Here is a 23,500-nt window from a genome sequence, read left to right as displayed (position 1 = left end):
CAGACTGCTGGTAAGGGGAGAGACTAACAAACAGGGCTGTACAGCTAGAGCATCACACTGCAGCATTCTCACTCGGCTTCCAAATACGAGTAGGTACTGTGCGCTGGATTTTGCATATAGCTAGTCATGAAGTGTATTTTATGGCCTTAGGAAACTAAAACAAGTTGCACTTTCACCCCCAAAAGTGTTTCTGTCAAGATACTAACTCAAATAAATGGGAATTCTCACACAGGCACTTCCAGATTTTGACCATTCCTTTGTATCAAAACCCCTTTTACCAAACAAAGAGGTACTGTGTATTTAGCAGGTACATCAAGTCCACCTTGTCTTTACACAAGTGTTGATGAGCTAACACATGTCCGTCTGTCGCACCTGTTTTAGAGATAATGGGTCAACCGTGCCACTACTTCAAAGGATTAAGTGAGATGGATGTAGAGATGAAGCTCCTGGTTATATGCTGCAAGACTCTGAAATCATACTGTAGCCATTCCGCTGCTTGGGCTTTTACTGCCTGAGTTTACTGCCCATTTACAAACCAGAAATAACCCAAATTCACAGGATCTCACTGACCGTAGAAATGGTCATGCCACTTTCCCAGACACAGGAGTGTCCACAAGCTGCATTTTCCTAAGAGCTGACAACTGGCTAGGCAGTCAAACTTAAGTCTCCCAAGGACTAAGGCTGATTCTTTCTGCAGCAAGGAACAAACCCCAGTTAATGCACAAAATTTAGAGCAGGGCTAGCTTTGACATGAGCATTCCTACTTCGAGTCAGTGTCACTACAGCTTAAAATACTGTGCAGCCCTGCTGAGTTGCTCATCATTCAAGTGCACGGAGGACTGCTGTGATAATGCCACACGTGCCCAGTTAGCAGTGGAAACTGACATTGCCTGGATGAATCACATTTTGCTTTGGAACTTTACACCAACAGTAAAATCAGAGAGGCCTCCCCTCTTCCTCAACACAAGAAACAGATCGACTGTCGATCAACTGGTCGACGTCTTGTCAGCCAGGCAAAAGCTTTTCAGTAGGGAGAGAATCTCCAAGACCCTCTGGAAGTCTGAAATAAGTTACAGAAGATACTGGCCAAATCACTATGCATTTAAAAAAGATCAAAGCAAAAAGCCAATCACAGATCCAGGTTAATGTTTTTTGGATCCAACAGATTCAACTGCAGCTTTTAATACTCCAGCCTTTTGGCTCCCCAAGGTAGGTACGGACACAAGTCTTCACCAGTCAGCAGGCAGGACCCTTAAATTTTCATTTAAATATAACTCGAATCATCTCCAAGTTCCATGCCCTTATATCCAAATTATTTTAACAAAGGATTTGTAAGAAAAAATTGCTGATTTTCTTGCTTTAAAAAAGAAAGAAAAAAGACATAAATACCAAACACACAGAGATTAGTAAAAAAATAATTTTGTCATTTTCCATCATGCAGTAATAAACCTGCTTAGAAGTTTTGATCACGGAAACACTAACAGCATTTAACAAGTAGCCAAAACACAAATATCCAGCTGGTGACATAGAAATTTGACTACAAACAGGCAGCTGGGTGCACTGCTGGATTCCACTCAGAGGACTCATTCAGAAAGACACGTTAAATCAAGACCAGACCCAGCTGTCCTGTGACAGCTCCTGGATTGTACAGTATATTTAAAAACTATATTTTAGTGTAACCTTTTTTTTGCATTTGTCATTTAAGTTCAATCATTCAATATGAACCAGGGCCCGAACACACAAACAGCAGCTTCTAATACACGTTCCCCGTTTGGTAGTTACGTGCACAATGCGCTCAAATCCCACACACGGATCGTGGCCAGATTCTCTTTGCCTTATTGGAAGTATGGGACTAACCCTTGCAAAATTTCTTAATCTGCAGGGACAGCAATTTTGAAATATATTTAACCATAACTTTTTACTGGAAAGAAGCAATGGATGAAGGATAGCATACGGAGGCAGAATTAGTTTAATGAAAGAATACATTCACATTTTGGCCACTCCCTTCTCCCTCGTGCTGAAGAAAGAAACCCACCTGCCACACATAAAAATCCCACCGATTGCCGCCTTAGAATACAGTGTGAGGTGCCACCAAACAAGATGGCATAATTTCCAAGGGCTCCTTCCACCTCAGGAGAGAGGATTAAAAGCCTAACCCAAAACCCACCGGTAGGCTCAGAACCCAAGCTGTCTGGTGGGTTTAACAGCCAGAGCAACAGGTTCACCAACACAGTTCACTGGAATCGTTCTGGCTCATGTCAGTTTCAGTTGAAAATCCCAGGATCAACATAAGGATATGCAAGAAACTCCCCTAGTTTCTTGCCTTCTGCATCATAATGGAGCATCCGAAAACAAATATCACAGAAGAAACAAGGATCCTCTGGTGCCAGACTGTCATCGTTGGTTACCCACCTGCGGGTTACAAAATACAAGTGTTCTCCATGTGAGTCCAACACATTTGTGACAAATATCTCAACATTCTACTTAGAGCTGGGGATGACAGCAATAAACATCAGTATTAATGTTATACTGACCAGGTACTACCTCTATTGCATATCTCCTACCCCAGGCATACAACACTTTTCCAAACTCCACATCCATTCCATGTCAATCCCAGCTGCTATCTTACATTGCTACAGCAGGATTTCCTGAGGAACTCCTCAAACCTGTGTAGCAGGTACAGTGCGCTACAAGAAAAAACTAAAAAAAAATTAACAGGAATCCTCTGTCTTCCATATGGCCATTTTAAGTCATAAAAGATAAATCTCATTTTCCCTGAAGATACAAAAGCATGATATAAAGCAGACACGTGACTGACCCAAACTACTCTGAGTAATACCCAAATCCATTTACAAGTCTAAAAGAAGGGCCTGGATGATGCAGACAAGACAAGGAGAGGATTGCTGCTTACTCCAACAAGCACTGAAATTAACATGAATACAGCTGCTAGTACAAAGAGGGCCTGCCATGTCAACAAGCAATTAAATGATGGTAGCACTCAAGAGGCCATGTCAGCTCAAGGCCTCTAGTGATTAAAGATACTATTGGCACAGATTAGAACATGCAGGACAGCCAGGCAAAGCAGTTCAGCTATCCATGGTTTAGCATCTCCCCATTTAAGCTTAGTGCTTAATCCTGGTTTTAATTTAATGCATTTACATCACCTCTGGTAATGCCCTCCCCATCCCATCTTTCCCCCATATTGACCCTTTGGCTCCACCTCCCCTTATGCCTCACAGATTACAGTCACTTGTGAAGGCATCCTAGGGGCTCTCCTAGGAGCACTAGGATGGGCTCCCACCACAAGCAGAATTGGCTCCTTGCCCAATTCCAGGGAAGTCTAAGGCCAAACGAGCAAGATAACAAGGACACAGCTGCTGTGCCAAATTGAGGCTGAGTGTAAGCTGTGCTTGGGGGGAAAAAAGGGCAGTGGGTATTTTCGTAAATAAATCATTCAGACCTATAAAATCAGGGAGCCTAGCCTAGCCTGCAGAATCCCTTTAGAGAAATTTCTACTATGTCTACTGAAAGGCTTTCTCATGTCCAAGTAAACAGCACTAAACTGTGTAATAAAGAGCACTGAATCCACGTTCTGCTCTCTTAACTGCAGCAAATCTGTGCATCACAAAAAGTTCCTTCAAGTACAGCTGCAAAGCACAAAGTTTTCAGGTAGAGGTTATGAGTTTACTTGTGGAGAAATCTACATGTCTTTTTAAAAATTTCTAGATTTTACTAAATTAAAGTTGAGCCGATCCATACTTCCCTCTTCTTAAATGCTGGATTTAGTGAAAGCTCTGTACAACTTCTGGCAAATGAATTTGAATCATGTCTTGTCATAGGGGAAAAATGCAGCATTTCCCCCCAGAAGTAACATTTTCAAAAGTAATTGATTGAGACCCAAACTCTATGTATGCAAAAGAACTGAAGCCAAATAATTAACCTCTTCATCATTTCAGTTATTTTGATCATCCTGAATTATCATTTCCATATGAATGCTACCTGAAGGAGGCCTTTTCCTTGGAAGACAGAGGACAACTGCCTGAAGGGTAAGATTTCAGAATATTTGAATGAAGATTGTTCACACACCTTATCAAATGCATACAGATCTTTGATATTATTTTTTTTTTAAACTCAGCAGCAGCACCTACAAAGACTTACTTAAGAAGCCAACTTAAAAGGATCAAGAATGTAGCGTTACCTGGCTGTATACATTTTGCACACAAAGCATTTTCTGGTAGATAACCAGTGTTTCTTGATTAGCAAGGGATAGAGGTTCCTGTCCAGGCAGTCATCATGATGAATGAGCCTTGAGGGAAATAAATAAATACATAAAATACAATAAAGACTCAGCCACGTTGGAATTTATCTGAACATAAACACGGACACTGAAGATAAAGCATGATTTAAATTCCTGTGTAAACTATGACTAGACTTTTGCTTAGCATTTCTTAACACAGATGGAAGACCTGGAGTTAGACTGCTAGTTGCACCATCCGTGGATTTTATGGTCAGGAGTAAATTCAGTTTGTGTAGTAACTCAGAAGTTTTCAGACCACCTGCTTCACATGGTCTTTTCAAAGCTTTTATCTCCTACATAGACTAACAGGCAAAAACATCACCAGGTGAATGTTTAGAGGCTTATTATCCTGAGATTATCTACTTGCAAGTTCTATGCCCTTCTTTGGGTTGTATTCCTCTTGGGAGGCACCATTTATTAACAATGCTTAGGTACATCAGTCTTCTGGGAACTGAAAATGATCTGTCACCCACTACAACTAGAGGAGTGCACTGAGCAGAGTATACACAATAGTTCCACTGTTGACGTGGCTGCCACCTCACAGCCACCATCACCTCCTCCTCCTTTTCCTTCCCTGTCCATCCCAGCCCACTATTTCCACTCCTCTGTACCTCTTTTCAGTTTCTACCCCTCAGCACCAAGTCCAAAACAAAAAGTCCAGTTGACTCCAGCCAGAAGCACTGTTCTGCTCCCTGGTGCTCCAGAATCAGTATGTCAACCTACCACACACCGTCTCCACACAGAAAGAGCCGTGCACTGTGGGTGCCGTTCCTCACATACAACAGTCATGCCATACTAATTAGAAAGCAGTCTTTTTATGCAGACAAATCATTAAAAAAAAAATAAAAATGCAACGGAGATTACTTTCTTGCAAGAGCAGTAACTTACCTTATATCTGTGATGATAATGATGTGCTCGCAGTTCCCTTGGTGGCAGAAAAGGTATGGAAAGCCAATTTTGAGGGACAAATCATTAAAAGTGTAGTCCTCCATTTTAACTGACTGAAGATTTCCATAGCCTCTGTCATGAGATTCTGACCACTCAATAATTGTTCTGAAAACAGAAAGGTCATCAGTATAGCAGTGCTAAAAACTGAATGCACAGAAAAGGAAGGCCTTGCGGCACATGCAAAACTCTTCAATGGGATACAGTTAAAAAGAAGAAAATCAGTATTTTAGTAATTCAAGTTATCAGCGGGTCATTTCTGCTCCCTTGGTCAATAACTTTGTTTTAGAGTATTAAAAAGCTTTTTTTGTTTGTGCCAAAGAGAAACGCAAAGATGACAATTGCACAGTTACATTTCCATAATTTAGTACTGGAAGGGCACTGGCAACTGCTGCAATTAATTCTTGGCTTTTCAGCACACTCCTACATACAAGGCATTTCATTTCTACAAGCTGCATATGGAAGCCCTTCCCATGAACATTATTCTTGCTCACAGACAGAAGGAGAATGAACAAAATAATTAATTTCTCTGAAGTCACACACCAAGTCTAGGATAACAACAGAGTCTGAATTCAAAGCTCTTCCATACTATCCATTTTAACATCTTGATCTCCTGAATCTCACTAGTGTGTCAGCAAGTCCATGCTTCTATAAAATACACTACTATGTGTATTTTAAATGGATATGACTTGTGCTCAGCCAGTGTGACCTACAGTTTCAAACAAGAGACACCTGAGACTCTTGGCAATGTCATCTCAGATTTCTTTTTCCAACAGCCACATAGTCCCTTTGTTGACTTCCCATGACGGCATTCAGCATATTTTCAAGACTGAGCAGTACAACTGACATCTACACAGCTGAGCTTGTTGTCTTTCTGACCCATCTTCTACCTCACAGACAAGTCTTTTGGTGGTCATCACAACTAGGGAGGGCACTTAAAAACCAGTACATACTGGCACCCGGCACCTTCCACAACAATCCCATCCCAACAGAGAAAAATGGGATTTGCAGGGAAAAATGTATTCATCCCCTTTTCAGAAGGAAACTGAGTGGAAGGAATAAGTAAAGCAAGTAAATTTAAACTTCTATGTAAAAATCAATTCAACATGAAAAGATGGTACAAAAAGTCGATTCTGGTGTTGTACACTAGACATTCCAGTCTTTAAAACACCACAAATCATAAGCAAAATGAAATAAATTTCCTGACTCTTAAGGTTTTCCTTACTGAATGTCTACAAATACTGTACCTGCTCAGATCTCTGCACTCTGCATATCTTCTATCATTGTAAAAGATGCCCTCAAAGTAAAAGAAAGCAGATTTGTAGAGATCCTGAGAGAGAGAGACAGATAAGTCTGTATTAGTGTTATGAGGGATTAAACACCTTAAACAAGAACATTTCAAAAAACAAGCACTTTAGGTATCTAAATTATATTAAGAGAAAAATGAAAATTAGAGACATATTGTATATTGACGAAATGGGGGATGAGAGGCCGGAGAGCAAACCCAAGGAAAGAGACCTGGGGGTTCTGGTTGATGGCAAGTTGAATATGAGTCAACAGTGTGCCCTGACAGACAAAAGGGCCAGGTGTGTCCAAGGGTGCATTAAGCACAGCATCACTAGCTGGTCAAGAGAGTTGTCTTAAACTGTGGGGCCCAGAGGTCTAGAACTACACACAGTACTCAAGGTGAGGCCGCACCAATGCTGAACACAGGTGGATAATCCCATCCTCTGACTGGCTGGTTGTGATGTGTTTGATGCACCCCAGGATGTGGTTTGCTGACTGCCATTGAGCTTCAAGTCAACCAGCACCCCAGATCCCTTTCTGTAGGACTGCTTTCCAGCCACTCCTCTCCCAGTATATACTTGTCCCTGGCGTTATTCCATCCTAGGTGCAGAATCCTGCATTTTCACTTGTTAAATTTCATCCCATTTATTACTGCCCAATGAAGAAAAAGCAAAGAATAAAACCACAAAACCCAAAAGCACCAGGAACGAAATAGAAGTCAGGCCAATTTATCCCAATAATATCCAAAAAGTCTCTCTTACTCTCTCTGTATCATCTGACAAGCTACACATGTTTACTTAACCAACGAGAGCAGCAACTTGATCCTTTCACTCAGTCTGTGTACTCAAACTGCTCTTCTCTTGAAGTGAAAGCTGGCATCAACAGCTAACTTACACAGCCTCTTTCCTGCAGAATGTCAGGGCACCATTCTGATTTCAATCAGTCTCTAAGATCCTTAAATTTGCCAGAAGTTACTTTCCCTATTAGGAAAAGCTAACATACATCTTGCAGGTCATGGTGCTGCTCTCTTCCTAGACTCAAAGGAAGAAAATTCTACTCCACCTGTCTGCTGAAGCAACATCCAAATTTTATTGTGAAGACTCACCACTAAGCCTATACATGAGTGTAAATTCACAATCATGCCTGAGGAAAACAAACAAATGGAATGAATGCACACCAATCATTAACAGCTCCTGCTGAGAGACTAGGCATGGTGACATGCACGCACTTTGGGGAAATTATTGATGTGAGGAAGCCTAATGTCAACTCTATTGAGGCTGTGACAGCCTCACATGACTCCTCTGCAGGCCCAGGAGCAGAGCCTGAGACCTCTCTGATCTCTGAAGTAATCAGCTAGTGCTTTACCAGATAGTGGTAGAAAGACTCTTCTATTTACTTTACATAAATGAGAAGACTAGTATCTGGGAAGTCTTTCAGTCTCCTTAAATAAGAATATGCCACCACTGTGTATACAAATATACAACATTGTCTGGTTTTTCTCAGACTGTATAGCACATGTTATTTGATTTCTATTATATTGATAATATAAATTATCAATATATAATATTGGCAGAACAGCTGGGCCTTAAGGGTGATAGTCAGTGGAACAAAGTCTAGTTGGAGGCCAGTAATGAGCAGAGTACTCCAGAGGTCAATACACAGTCCAGTTCTGTTTAACATCTTCATTAATGATCTAGATGATGAGGCAGAGTACCCTCACCAGGTTTGCTGCTGACACAAACTGGGACAAGTGGCTGATATACCAGATAATTGTGCTAACACCCAGAAGGACCTCGACAGGCTGAAACTGGGCGAACAAGAACTTCATGAAGTTCAACAAAGAGAAGGTCCTGCACCTGGGGAGGAACAACCACATACACCAATAAATGCCGGGGGGGGCTCAGCTAGAAAACAGCCTGGCAGAAAAGGAGGTGGGGGTCCTGGTGGACACCAAGTTGACCATCAGCCAGCAATGCGCCCTTGCAGCAAAGAAGGCAAAGGACATCCTGGGCTGCATTAGGCAAAGTATTGCCAGCTGGTTGAGGGAGGTGATTCTTCCCTTCTACCCAGCATTAGTGAGGCTGCACCTGGAGTCCTATGTCCAGTTCCGGGCTCCTCAGTACAAGACAGACATGGACATACTGGAAAGAGTTCCACAGCAGCTGTGAAGACAAACATCCTGTGCTGCATTAGGCAAAGTATTGCCAGCTGGTTGAGGGAGGTGATTCTTCCCTTCTACCCAGCATTAGTGAGGCTGCACCTGGAGTCCTATGTCCAGTTCCGGGCTCCTCAGTACAAGACAGACATGGACATACTGGAAAGAGTTCCACAGCAGCTGTGAAGACAAAGGACTGGAGCATCTCTCCTATGAAGAGAGGCTGAGAGAGCTGTGACTGGTCAGCCTGGAAAGGAAAAGCTTCAGGGGGGAACTTACTAACATATACAAATACTTCTAGGAAGGATGCAAAGGTGATGGAGCCAGGCTGTCTTCAGCGGTGCTCAGTGACAGGACAAAAGGCAATGCGCACAAGCAACACACAGGAGGTTCCCTCTGAACATCAGGAAACACTTTTCATTGTGAGGGTGACCAAGCACTGGCACAGACTGCCCAGGGAGGTTGTGGAATCTCTAGCCTTGGAGATATCCAAAAGCTATTTGGACACAGTCTTGGACAATTGGCTGTAGGTGGCTTGCTTGAGCAAGGGGGGTTGGAATAGCTGACCTCCAGAGGTCCTCCCTCCAACCTCACCCAGTCTGTGATATGATATATATCTTATATGTGATATAATATAGTATCAAAACAATGCAGTTTCAGTATTTTCAATTAGAGTACTTTATTGACCCTTTTTGCAAATCCCCAGAGAACACCTGGCAATTGTGGGAGAGAGGAATAATCTTCATTCCTACTTCGGATCAGCTGCAAACACCAAAGCATTTAAATTCCAAAGGGGATGGTCTACACTTAGCTTTCCGTTACTTCTGGTGTTTCTCAAAGTAGTTAGTCTACAGGGATACAACCATGCGAGAACTCACTGCTATTGTTACTACTTTGCAGCCTTGCCATGAATTATGTGTTTCATGACACCACACAAAACAGGTCAGCTTAGTTATGCCACCGGGAAGTATTTACCGGCAATGCAACCCACAGGCAGAACCTATGCAGCTGAATTTAGTGCTGAAGAAAAAACAACAAAACAGAACTCTGTCTCCCTCTCTTCTGTATGTTTTCAAAGCTCCTACACATGTATAGGGTCCCACATAGAAGATTTTACCTTGCTGATGTGCTCTGGTGCTTGATCTGGCTGACTGCTGAACTCACCACCTATCTGGAGGTCACTGACGCAGGAAATCGAGTCTCTCAGCTCAGTAAGCTTCTGGCTGCCCAAGACAAGGACTGTCTGATACGGTTTGTGATCTTTGTGCTATGAAGAAAACAGCATACAAGCTTCAAATAAAAATCACTTGTCAGCATCGTACCGCTCTTCAGTTGACAGCTTGAGGTCATTAATGGCAGAATATGGCACATCACCTCCCTGTAACAGATTTTTAACAGCATCTTGCCTCAGCCTCTCCTAACCACCATTTATTAGTTTTACTTAAACAATCAAAAGTCACATTTCCCACTGGAAAGTGCAGGAAAGACAGAAAGTCTGAGCACACATCCCAAATCCAGAAAAAGTACTTTAGTTTTCATGTATTTAGCGCACTTTGGGGAAATTATTGATGTGAGGAAGCCTAATGTCAACTCTATTGAGGCTGTGACAGCCTCACATGACTCCTCTGCAGGCCCAGGAGCAGAGCCTGAGACCTCTCTGATCTCTGAAGTAATCAGCTAGTGCTTTACCAGATAGTGGTAGAAAGACTCTTCTATTTACTTTACATAAATGAGAAGACTAGTATCTGGGAAGTCTTTCAGTCTCCTTAAATAAGAATATGCCACCACTGTGTATACAAATATACAACATTGTCTGGTTTTTCTCAGACTGTATAGCACATGTTATTTGATTTCTATTATATTGATAATATAAATTATCAATATATAATATTGGCAGAACAGCTGGGCCTTAAGGGTGATAGTCAGTGGAACAAAGTCTAGTTGGAGGCCAGTAATGAGCAGAGTACTCCAGAGGTCAATACACAGTCCAGTTCTGTTTAACATCTTCATTAATGATCTAGATGATGAGGCAGAGTACCCTCACCAGGTTTGCTGCTGACACAAACTGGGACAAGTGGCTGATATACCAGATAATTGTGCTAACACCCAGAAGGACCTCGACAGGCTGAAACTGGGCGAACAAGAACTTCATGAAGTTCAACAAAGAGAAGGTCCTGCACCTGGGGAGGAACAACCACATACACCAATAAATGCCGGGGGGGGCTCAGCTAGAAAACAGCCTGGCAGAAAAGGAGGTGGGGGTCCTGGTGGACACCAAGTTGACCATCAGCCAGCAATGCGCCCTTGCAGCAAAGAAGGCAAATGACATCCTGTGCTGCATTAGGCAAAGTATTGCCAGCTGGTTGAGGGAGGTGATTCTTCCCTTCTACCCAGCATTAGTGAGGCTGCACCTGGAGTCCTATGTCCAGTTCCGGGCTCCTCAGTACAAGACAGACATGGACATACTGGAAAGAGTTCCACAGCAGCTGTGAAGACAAAGGACTGGAGCATCTCTCCTATGAAGAGAGGCTGAGAGAGCTGTGACTGGTCAGCCTGGAAAGGAAAAGCTTCAGGGGGGAACTTACTAACATATACAAATACTTCTAGGAAGGATGCAAAGGTGATGGAGCCAGGCTGTCTTCAGCGGTGCTCAGTGACAGGACAAAAGGCAATGCGCACAAGCAACACACAGGAGGTTCCCTCTGAACATCAGGAAACACTTTTCATTGTGAGGGTGACCAAGCACTGGCACAGACTGCCCAGGGAGGTTGTGGAATCTCTAGCCTTGGAGATATCCAAAAGCTATTTGGACACAGTCTTGGACAATTGGCTGTAGGTGGCTTGCTTGAGCAAGGGGGGTTGGAATAGCTGACCTCCAGAGGTCCTCCCTCCAACCTCACCCAGTCTGTGATATGATATATATCTTATATGTGATATAATATAGTATCAAAACAATGCAGTTTCAGTATTTTCAATTAGAGTACTTTATTGACCCTTTTTGCAAATCCCCAGAGAACACCTGGCAATTGTGGGAGAGAGGAATAATCTTCATTCCTACTTCGGATCAGCTGCAAACACCAAAGCATTTAAATTCCAAAGGGGATGGTCTACACTTAGCTTTCCGTTACTTCTGGTGTTTCTCAAAGTAGTTAGTCTACAGGGATACAACCATGCGAGAACTCACTGCTATTGTTACTACTTTGCAGCCTTGCCATGAATTATGTGTTTCATGACACCACACAAAACAGGTCAGCTTAGTTATGCCACCGGGAAGTATTTACCGGCAATGCAACCCACAGGCAGAACCTATGCAGCTGAATTTAGTGCTGAAGAAAAAACAACAAAACAGAACTCTGTCTCCCTCTCTTCTGTATGTTTTCAAAGCTCCTACACATGTATAGGGTCCCACATAGAAGATTTTACCTTGCTGATGTGCTCTGGTGCTTGATCTGGCTGACTGCTGAACTCACCACCTATCTGGAGGTCACTGACGCAGGAAATCGAGTCTCTCAGCTCAGTAAGCTTCTGGCTGCCCAAGACAAGGACTGTCTGATACGGTTTGTGATCTTTGTGCTATGAAGAAAACAGCATACAAGCTTCAAATAAAAATCACTTGTCAGCATCGTACCGCTCTTCAGTTGACAGCTTGAGGTCATTAATGGCAGAATATGGCACATCACCTCCCTGTAACAGATTTTTAACAGCATCTTGCCTCAGCCTCTCCTAACCACCATTTATTAGTTTTACTTAAACAATCAAAAGTCACATTTCCCACTGGAAAGTGCAGGAAAGACAGAAAGTCTGAGCACACATCCCAAATCCAGAAAAAGTACTTTAGTTTTCATGTATTTAGTTTCAGATTTTGAGCTTATTGTGAAATCAATTAACTGCTGAGTAATTATTGTAAAAATTTCCTTTTGTAAACCACTAACAGAATAGAAGTCACATTTTGAAAAAACCTTAAGAAGTTACCACAGTTGAAAGGTTTACCACACTCCCTCAGTGGACTCACTGATTTTAACTGAGCAAGATTATTATGTGAGTAGGAAAGAGACATCAGAATACAACCTAGAGAATTTAGTACCGACCTTCTGAAATATGACAGGATAGAAGATGTTCAGAGTCAAAAGTAGTTCTCCCTCCTCAACTAGATCTGTTGGATTTTCAGGCCTCTTTCCAATTGCATGTGACTCCTAGAAAAATAAAGATACATATATATATATATATTTATTATATTGGCAATCACTTATGTATCATAGCACCTGGATAAAAGTCTGAGAACCACTGTTCTAACTGTAACTCATTTTTGACTGTGTAGCTTTCTGAATTGATAACAGCCTACTTCCTCCACGATGGAAAGGTGAGAAACTGCTGGAATTACGGATTTCAAGCATTTTCCTTCATTCCTCAGCTCTGGAGAAGCTGAGGTGCTTTCAGTAAGTATGAGATAGTTGGCTACTCCTTGGCTACTGAGAGGCCCTGCGTAAAGGAATTAAAGCCTGCTGCCACTCTGCCCTCATGGAACCCAGCTGCTACCAACTTCCACCACTTAATGCCTTGAAATGCTCTTTGAATGCTTTCACAGGTCAAGGAGGATTGCAACGCTCAATTTGAGAATGACTGACCTAGAAACCAGTCATAGGGAGAAGTATATGAAAATCAAGATTAGCACAACACTTCTTCTCACTAGGGAAGCTTGACATAGCCGAGGTCTCAATTTCTCCAAAACCCAAAACCAAAATCCAATACGGCTCTTGCCCCACTACTATGTTTCGGAAAAGAAAAGAAAGCATTTCCACATTTCCTTCCTATTTTGTGTTTAAGACATCGCTCAGCTGTGAGAATGAAGGAGGACACTTTTCTGTGGCAGTCAATTTCCTCTTTTGTCAGCAAATCAAGACAGAATATTGCAGCACAAACACTTCCCACCAGCACCAAGTGTTCTTCAGATTTAATAACACAAGCGTGTACTTTTGTGACGCTTCAGTTCAGAGATACTTGTGCTCTGTCCCTTGCACCTCCCTTCTTCACACAACACATTTCAAGCTCATGTTTCTTATTGCGCTCATCCTGTTGCAGGACACTGTGGTCCTACAGCTCTGACACGAAAAACAGCTATCACAGCTTGCTTAAAGGATGCAAAACTGACCGTGTGGTCGTTCTTCAGAAACAGAAATAAGACGCCATTCATCAAAACCCTTTATGAAGATTTCTACTGCAAATATTTTCTCTGCTATACCGTAGGCTAAGACCCCAGCACGGTTGTTCTATCTCAATTGATATGTGCTCTTTATATCATCTGCCTGAGCCTCTGGACAGTTGAAACAAGATCACTCTCAACAGACCAGGAAAGAATGTTTTTTAGTCACAAGTGAGGCTTCTTCCTCACTACACCTCTGTCCCTAATTTTTACAGTAGTTCATGGGTTGCTTGTTCAAGCCACAGACTCCAGCACTGCAGAATTCATAAACTTTAAGATTTCTTCACAACTATTAAAGTCCTAAACAGGAAAACTTAAAAAAGAGATACTAAGCACAGTTAAAGGAATTCCAAGATGTCTTTTGAGGGACTGATCACTATACTCCAGGCTCCTGACAGCTCAGAATGGCTGAGAAACTTGGGTTACAAAGCTCAGATTAGGAACTTACTGACACTATGCTCCTACTGTCTTCCTCTTTAAGCCATGCAGAAACTAGCTCACAGTCTACGCTAAAGCTTAGAGTCCACAACAGGACTTCAGGAGAAAAAACATTATGCATTTTGTCTAGGTCTGCAGTATGTTCACATGATGCTCAGTAAGCTTGATTACCTACACAATGCTTTAGTAGCAGCCAAATGAAAGTGGTAACGAGCTGGAGCTCCTTCTTACTACATCCGGCAGTAACAGACTGTAAGAGCAGAGTTCCTGTCCTATCTTTCCATAAAATGTCCTTAATCATTACCTGCAAACTCATACCTGCAAACGTTTAAAGTGCACACAGATTCACAGTGATTAAAAAGGCAACCAGAAGGTGGATTTTGGCTGCACTGAACTCTCTTGAGATCCTACAAAACGACAGGGAACTTACCATCTCATAGGCAAGAGTTTCTTGTCTGCAAGCCCGATCCACAACGATTGTTTCTTCTCTCCTCTCTAATGCCTTCTTTCTAATTCTGCGGGGCAGGAACACAGGACAAAATTTCATTCAACAACTTCCACAGAGAATCCCCAGGTGTATTTTTAAACAAGACGGGCTACTATAGTGCAGCTTTCAAAGAGCAGGGTTTCTGGCTGTCTTAGCATGACAAACTTACAATAATCTTGTCTCCCGACTTGGTAGTACACAGGCGGGCTTGTGGATTTCAGACTGTATTTTTCTTTCCCCTAACATGAAAATTACATATTGTCTGAAGAGGTTCTCCTAGTCAGAACGCTTTGGTAACTTTGAGGAACCTGTTTCGACTATCCCTCCCACTTCAGAGAAACTCAATTCATATTCAAGAAAAACAGAAACAAGAAAACCCCCAAATATTCTCAACCCCATGACCACAGACTTCTCCAAAAACAACTTCAGTATCATTTGATGAAGGAAGATTATCAAACATAGAATACCTACTAGAATAGATGTATTTAACCACTGCAAGAACACGAAATCTTTTTTAACTTCTGGGAAAAGTCAATTTACCCTCCAGACCTTCCTGAAGCTTTTCAGCAACAATTAGACTTAACACTGATCACAACCTTAACACGTTTCTTGTGTTAAGACTGAAATTACGCAAACTGAAATTCAAGTACAGCAAAGCCCCAAACCAACCAATCAACTACGAGTTCAAAGTTCACTGATAGAAACTTAACACATTGCCCAGCCTCTGAAATCCACAGGTAGTATCTTTATAGATACGCACTAGCAGTATCTTTACAGAATTCTATAGAGTGGGTTCAGATAAAGAGGTACATGGCTACAACTTCAGCACTTACACTTTGGCTGGTTCAATGTGACTGTGGGTTACTAGAGGTAAGAGATACAGACTTATTTCACAAGGCTTTGGAGAAACCTCACACACACGATTAGAAGTACCCTGCACACTTTGGCTGGTTCAATGTGACTGTGGGTTACTAGAGGTAAGAGATACAGACTTATTTCACAAGGCTTTGGAGAAACCTCACACACACGATTAGGAGAAGTACCCTGCGTGGTCCAAATTTAGGCGCTAGTTCAAAAGTACCTAGGTCCAGAAATCCTAAACTCATCCAATAAGAAAGATGGCAGATTCTGTGTACCTCAATAAAAAACCTCCTAAGTAACATTCAAGCAGAAGGCTTATACCAATTATCCTATCATAAACTGGTGTTTCTGCCCTGAGAGTATTTCAGGACACTGCTTCAGAAAGCGCACTACTGCCTGGAAAGGGCACAAGCAGCCAGCTAGGCTTTTGTGCTTGTTTTCCACCCCATCCCAGATCAGAGTACTGTGACAACATACCAAATGTGACAACATACCGGAGAGTCAGAAGACTGCTATCTTCAGGAATAACATCCGGGTCCTTTTCTTTATCAGAAGGCATTAACATATCAATGCTAGGACAACAAAGAAAATAACTATTATACATTTTTTCACACTTACTTCATAATGAAAAATGAGGTAAGCTAGTCTTAAAAGGAACACAGACAGCAAAATGTGAATCAACAAGATACAGCTTGTATAGCCTAAATCAGGGGAAAAGGGCAGTATTGTTGTTAAGATAAAGAACCAGAAGACAAAGAACACTGGAGTTTATATCTGGCTTTCACAGAGATCAGGTAAATTTTATCTCTATTTTGCATTCTGCCTAATGGTGTATAGCTGCCTAGAGAGGTTTAACAAGACCCATTCCAAATGTGTGTCCAATACTTTTTATAAACTAAAAATGCCACTTTTTCAAATGTCATCCACCTACTCTGATTCTCTAATGATATATCGCAACATAGATTCAATCAACAAGAATCATCAACCTGTATGGCAAAGCTAACCCGCCCCCAACCCCGCAAGGTACAAACATGGGCAAGCCACCACATCACACGAGATGTCACTGCTGTTTTAAGGTATTAATCTATGCCACATTTCTTCCAGTGGGAGTAAGACACCACTTCTGCTAGAAGCGACAGGCCCATTCTTCCTTCTGTCCTTCCCATCTGCAGACCCTTTTCAGCTTCACTCTTCTTGAGTTTGCAGGGAATCCAAAGTAAAGCTAACTATAGTTTTTTGCTGTGGTGCAACTCACTGCAGGATGTGGGAAGGAATAGTGGAACTGCTTTTGGCTCCAGCAATGATTTAAACTGAATGTTAGATTTTCATAACATGAATGAGGATGTAATTTCCCATAAGCACACCACAAAAATTGAATCCTGTGGGATACCATATCCGCTCCCCTGCCACAGTTTTATAACATTAAGTTCCTCTACGCCATTCTACAATCAGACCAAAACAATCTATCTGAAGGCATCAGATTAGACACTATAATAGTATCAAATACCTTTTGAGAAATATACAGAATAATGCTGACTCAAAGACAGTAATAATTTTGTATGAATGACAAAAGACTTTTACCTAACTTAAAAACAGTCTGAGAAAATATTATTTAAAACAGAGAAACATCACCTGCTTTGAATCAGACTTGATCTCTCGTGTCTCTCTACCATTTGCAGACTACATAAAGGCAGGGTTTATACTACTGCCTAAATCCACTGCCAAAGTCCATGCACAGTTTGAATCCCAGTAAACTCTAGCACAAACCTACCTATTTATGGGACAACCAACCATTGGTGAAGTCCAGGAAAAATTTTTGGAGTTTGCTATTTATCCTCAATATAATTTATTATTTGACTGTATGTTTTATTTTTCCATAAAATCTTATACTGTTCCCCATAATCTGGTAATATTCCCCATGTCCACAATATTAAGCTAGATAATACTATCACTGCAGTAATGAATAAGCCTTTAGAGTGGAACTGCACAAGAATATAAAGTAATTGAGACATAGAAGTCTGGACTCAACTGTTATCAGCTGACAATAAGCAACACTCAGAGACAAAACTTTGGTTGTGAGTAGATTGCCTAGTTCTGATAAAGTTCAGTAAAGTTACTCTGTATTAAAGATAATGTGAATTTAGTATTGTTTAGTTAGTTTCTTACCACCCAGCAGCACACAAAGAGTTTTAACCTTCCTGTCTTAGAGATTTCATCCCGACTAGAAAACTGTTCTTTTTAAGTTACTGAGAAAGTGTGTTCCTTCCAAAGCACTATTTTAAAGGAAACTATGCAGGAATTAAGCACAACTTCTTGGAAAGAGAATCAACCTTACCCTTAGATTCCCACTTGAGGAAGTGGCAGCAGAGACAACTGAGTATCAAGTCCTGTATGAAGTGCAGACTGAACCACTGCTGGGGAATAGTAATTTAACTAACAAAAAGGAGGAGAACAGCACTTTGGGGGACACAAAGCAAGCATCAGCCGTTTAGATGGGACTGTTCTCCATAGATGAGCGTTAAGAATAGCCTACCTAATGAAGAAATGCATAGCCCCTAAAAGGTAAAGCAACTCACAACTGATGCTTCTGTGGAACAGACACCCTACCAGCATGACCAGACTATTTATCTAAGTCTTCCTGCACACTGACCCCATTCTCTAAAAAGCCCCAGGCCACTTGAAGACCTGCCATTTTGAAGAAATGACTGTGTACTTTACTCTTTAAACACCACATGCGTTATTTGCAGGATCTGAAAACGTCTATTACCTACTACTGTGAAGTTTCACCTACATCAAAAGTGACAGTTTTCTATTTCCCTTCTATGTATATGTATGATATCAGAACTCACCAACAATACTTGTGCATTCACACCCTCCCACAGCTCTAGGCCAGAGATTCACACCAGGGCTGTGGCATCCACACCATGCCCACTAACCAGCTGGTGCAGGACAAAAACTAACATTCCTCAGAAAGCAGCACCACATAAAGCAGCTGGCTTGCTTCCTCTTTTTCCTATTAAGGATGGAAAGGTGGCTAGTAAAAGAGAAACTGCCACTGAATCCCTGGTAAGTTCTGTGGACCATTGCGAGCCCACTTGCCACTTCTCACTCCTGCAAAGTCAGAAACCCTCGATTTCTAAAGGGATGTTACAGGCAGAGCACCTTTTTGAGTTTTTTCAGTCAGACTAATAATTCATGACATACGTCATGAAGGCTTGAAGCACTGAAGGCTTGAAAGGCTTTGCTGTATGGCCCTTCACACAGACCACGCTGGAGCTTCTCCTGGGTAACTCCACTGCAGCCAGTGGGACCACATCACTAATATTTAGTCCATGGCCCTGAGGAAACCAGGCTTTACAAATGGAGACTATATGATAATCCCTCCAGAAATTAAGGCTAAGTAGTGAGTGTCATATACCTAACAGGCAAAAGTGCAGGCAATACCAAGTGTGTGCCAGGCACACCTCACTCCTGATATCCACAAGCATGGGATTCCACCATGTCCCCACCCAGAATACTCCCTGCACGCAAGACAAATACACTCAGTGCCACGGGTACTGTAGAGGGGAGAACACTGACCATAATGTTTAATGGACACTGAGGCAAACTGTAGGAGAGTGATGAAGAACAACAGTTGAGAGTCTAACTTGAAAAACACATGCAAAGTGCTATATGAAATTTATGGCCCCTAGAAAGATATTTTAAGGTGGCTAGAAATAAAAAGGCCAAAGGCAAGTCTGTGGAAATTTGGACATGGAAATAGAGATCAGTGATAATGTGACTTTGCTTTTCTCAGAATATTCTGGCAGCATGAGCTTTCTCGATTTTAGAAATTAGAAGATGCTTTAGTATTTTGGTTGATCACAGCAAGCAGATACAGTGCTTATATTACTCTGTATATTGCATATATTTTAAGGGCAGTACTTTCATCACCTTTGAGACACTAATACTACAAGACGCTAAATACTAATACGTTAAGAAGCTAATGCTAGCTTAATGCAGCTTTATAACACGTCCCTAGAGATATTTACAACTGCCCCTACTAATAAAACAAAAGGTGAATCAGGGCTGAAGCAGAATAAGGTACCTGTAAGCCTCACCTTCCTTGACCTTCCTAAAACCCAGATTGATTTGAGTCTTAGCCTGACCTACAGGTACACAACAAATCACTCAGAAGGCAAAACAGAGTAACATGACTTAGCATCTCCAATATTCAAGCACTTCAATCACTCAAACATCAATAATGAAGCACAAGGTAAACTTCTTTGCTCAGGGACTGCTTAGGCATTTCAAAAAAACTTAAAACTTTACCCTCCCGACACCTTGGTCATTTAAGAGAATTACTGAAGGAATCTCCTAGCTAAGGGCACCATTTTTCCCCCTGTTTAAAATCTGATGAAAACCCAAGTGATCTCTATAATGATTGTCTGTGTACAACTTGAGCAGTAGGCAAAGCTCTTACCAAGTCAAATTCAAGTGAGTGAAGGTGGAAATTTTTTTCGTGCATTCCATTTGCAGGAATTTATTACAGGGAGAAAATAGAAGAAAAGGGAAAAAAAAAGTCAACCACAACACACTGAGATACTGGAGTTAAACAGCATTTAAACATTGTATCATTTTTCCTCACAAGAAGACTCTAATCATCAAGAATACTTAAACATACACTGTCATTATATTCTAAAAATAATTTAACTATGGATATTGAAAAACTTCATCCTGAGCCTATGAAAGATTCTCTTAACCTGCTACTATTTTAAAAATAGATATGGGACGAGTATCCACATCTTCCCATCTGTCTTCTACCCAAAGGAAATCTCCTTAACTTGCCAGAAGTGCCCTTACAAGTAGTTCACAGTCTGAAAAATCTGTATTTATATCCAGGATGTGACATTTCAGTGCCTAGAAAACTGTATTTACAACAATGTGACCTCAAGGCACCACAGAACAGATCTTGGTGTAGTGTAGTGTTTTCACCTCTTCTCAAGGGAGGAACACCAACAGTTCAGAGCATGCCAGTGAAAGCGATCAGAGGTAGCGATTTGAGGTTGGCCAACATTAAGGAGAGACTCAAGAGGCTAGGACTATTTAATTTAAAAGCAAAAGCACAGGGAGATTAGGGATTGGGATTTCCAGCCTGCACAGGGGAAAGGTCACACCAGGATGTGCAGGTTTATCTCCATTCTCCTGCAAAGCCAACAAGCAGCTGCCAGATGACCCGTTCTCTCCCCATCAAAGATTGCCTGTCCTTTTTTGCCTTCCCAGGCCTTTTCACTACACAGCACCACTTTCCACAGTACAGCCAGCACTGCTCTGTATCACCAACAAATGCAAAGAGCATATGAAATGTAGCGCCTGTAGACTGAAGAAAGCAGAACAGAAAGGGGGGGGGGGGGAAAACCCAACAGAATCTATGAAGGGAGAAAATAAACAAAGCATAAAAAATCTGCTTGGAATTCAAGTGAAAATAGCAATAGACAGGCTCAAGCAACAGAGTCACTGCAGAGAATAAGCCACAGCATAGGAGCAATCAGAGACTACATCTGCACTGGGAAAACTTACAAAATAATTCCCACTGTTGCCACCACACCAGAAAACATTTTTAATATGTTTTAAATAGTAACATTAGCCTCTACTTTTACTAAGCCTAGTAACTGCAAAAAATTATCCTAGTCACCAGAATAGCTGAAGTAAAGCATTGTTTTAGTTAAGCTAGCATTAGAAAAAGTGAGAATGACTATTGGCAAGGCAAGATATAATCCAGTAAATGCTGACTTCTTCCTGCTTAAAAATGCCCCTGAAAGTCTTGACTTCTTAATGGTTCATTTTGCTCTCATCATTACATACAATACTGACACAGGTATATTTTGGATCAGACAATAAACTCCATGCTCCTGGGCTCCTATTCCTATTCTCTGTTTGTTCCCTGCCTTTTACTAAAGCAACAAACATTCCTACCTTTCTCTACCACCTTCCTGAGGTATGATCATTTGGTTCCTACCTTCTTCTGAGGTATCATCATTTAAACAAGCAGCAATTATCAAATTAACTTTGTCCAGTTAATGACGTTATCTCAAATAACATTGGTAATGTCATTTTTGCTGTCATCTTATCCCCAACATTTGGGGTTTAACTCTGAAAACATTAGAAGAGCATGCTCCTGATATACCACCTCCCTTTTTTTTAATATATATATACATCTTGCATGCAGAGCACTGAAGGAAAAGCCATCAGTAAGAGCTCAAAATATAGTGCAATTTTTGCTACACTTACCAAATTATGCTTTCTGCATCACATCTGAGACTATATTCATTCTATTCAGTGCATAGAAGTGAATAATCTCCATCTTGCATTTGAAATGGCTCATAAATATTTCTGTGCCTTTGAAGATACCGTAACTGAAGGACACAACTTGCACAGATAGCAAAAGAACTCTGGCATGTTTTCCTCACTGATGATCTACTGACAACCCATCAAACGCGATGCTTCCTGCAGGAATTACTGCCTGGGGTGAGCAGGACTCGGGAGGTGATCGTCCCCCTGTACTCGGCACTGGTGAGGCCTCACCTCGAGTACTGTGTCCAGTTTTGGGCCCCTTACCACAAAAAAGACATTGAGGTGCTGAAGCAGGTCCAGAGAAGGGCAACAAAGCTGGTGAGGGGTCTGGAGAGTAAGTCTTATGAAGTGAGGCTGAGGGAGCTGGGGTTATTCAGCCTGGAGAAAAGGAGGCTGAGGGGAGACCTTATTGCCCTCTACAACTACCTGAAAGGAGGGTGTAGAGAGGCGGGGGTCAGTCTCTTCTCCCAGGTCACAGGAGATAGGACAAGAGGAAATGGTCTCAAGTTGCATCAGGGAAGGTTCAGATTGGATAATAGGAAAAATTTTTACATTGAAAGGGTAATTAAGCATTGGAATGGGCCACCCAGGGAAGTGGCTGAGGAACCATCACTGGAGGTATTTAAAAGATGGGTTGATGTAGTGCTTAGAGACATGGTTTAGTGATGGTTTTTATCAAAGTTAGGTTGATGGTTGGACTAGATGATCTTTAAGGTCCCTTCCAACCTAGACAATTCTACGATTCTATGAAATAAGGCCTTTTCCACAGGTGTGTGATGACTCTCACTCTTCCCACGAGCTGAAAGCCTTCCAGCTCTAGCATTTTAGAACCCGCTGTCACAACCCCTCTTAACACTAGTTTGCAATTCACTGGTCTGTGAATTTCAGCAAAGTTACCAAGTGCAAAACAAGAGAACATTTCTTCTTTCCCAGGCCCTGAGCCACCCAGGCTGCTTGGGGGAACTGCACTATCCCCCATACAAAGATGCATTCGCCCAGCTCTGACTTCACCACCAGCCCTGACAAACGGGAGGCCGAGGGACCCAGACAGTCTCAACAGGCAGTGTGTGTTGTCAGAGCTCACCTAACTGATGCTGACTTAAAACAGCTGCCTGGCTCCTTTTCTTCATATAAGGCACGCCTTTCATTTTGCAGCAGAAACCATGTACAGATTCGGGTAGTTACTTGTTAGGTAAACTCGTTAGTTTCTGCCAGCGGGGTGTTAATCCTCCAGAACGCTGCTCCCCCTCGCCAGCGCGTGTTTCCCCAGGAGATAAAAAACCCCGATGGCACAGACGAGGGTAAAACCCTTCAGGAGTGGAGGTTTTTTTTGCCCAGGCACCTTGAGGAACCGCTGCAGCCTCAGGTCGATAGCACCGACCACCCCCGCTCCCGGGGCGGCCTCCCTCAGCCGCTGCCACCCAGCCAGGCCGAAACCCTCCCGCCAGGCCCGCACAGCCCCGCCTGGAGAAACCCGCTGCTTCCAGCCCTTCTTTG

At 42.1% G+C, this 23,500-nt stretch overlaps 1 protein-coding gene across 3 annotated transcripts; it reads right to left on the bottom strand.

Annotated features, from left to right (window-relative positions):
• Positions 1-1,403: 1,403 nt before the first annotated feature.
• SNAPC3 (small nuclear RNA activating complex polypeptide 3) lies at positions 1,404-23,416 on the bottom strand. Of its 3 annotated transcripts, none has more exons than XM_014952611.1 (9): positions 23,088-23,416; positions 16,165-16,242; positions 14,753-14,837; positions 12,773-12,877; positions 12,108-12,257; positions 6,490-6,572; positions 5,186-5,350; positions 4,199-4,306; positions 1,404-2,412 (listed from the first exon to the last, which is right to left on the bottom strand). In XM_014952611.1, exons 2-9 carry the CDS (start codon positions 16,233-16,235, stop codon positions 2,265-2,267), a joined length of 915 nt encoding a protein of 304 aa, XP_014808097.1. In that variant the 5' UTR covers positions 16,236-16,242; positions 23,088-23,416; the 3' UTR covers positions 1,404-2,264. The 3 variants fall into 3 exon arrangements, with proteins under 3 accessions (XP_014808097.1, XP_014808096.1, XP_014808095.1); XM_014952610.1 differs by lacking the exon at positions 23,088-23,416 and adding an exon at positions 21,941-22,272; XM_014952609.1 differs by lacking the exon at positions 23,088-23,416 and adding an exon at positions 20,133-21,804.
• Positions 23,417-23,500: the final 84 nt, after the last annotated feature.

The sequence above is a fragment of the Calidris pugnax genome, unplaced genomic scaffold (genome assembly GCF_001431845.1).
Source record: "Calidris pugnax isolate Ruff unplaced genomic scaffold, ASM143184v1 scaffold208, whole genome shotgun sequence".
Lineage (NCBI taxonomy): Eukaryota > Metazoa > Chordata > Aves > Charadriiformes > Scolopacidae > Calidris > Calidris pugnax.
This window is presented reverse-complemented; position numbering and strand designations above follow the sequence as displayed.

What these genes read in the sequence shown, in the direction of transcription:
- SNAPC3 (XM_014952609.1), bottom strand. Translation starts at nt 20,182, where the DNA reads ATGGAATGCACGAAAAAAATTTCCACCTTCACTCACTTGAATTTGACT. An exon ending in AAACTCTTGCCTATGAGATG is followed by an intron (nt 12,878 to 14,752) that starts GTAAGTTCCCTG and finishes TTATTTTTCTAG; the next exon opens with GAGTCACATGCAATTGGAAA. An exon ending in GAGTGCAGAGATCTGAGCAG is followed by an intron (nt 5,351 to 6,489) that starts GTACAGTATTTG and finishes TTCTGTTTTCAG; the next exon opens with AACAATTATTGAGTGGTCAG.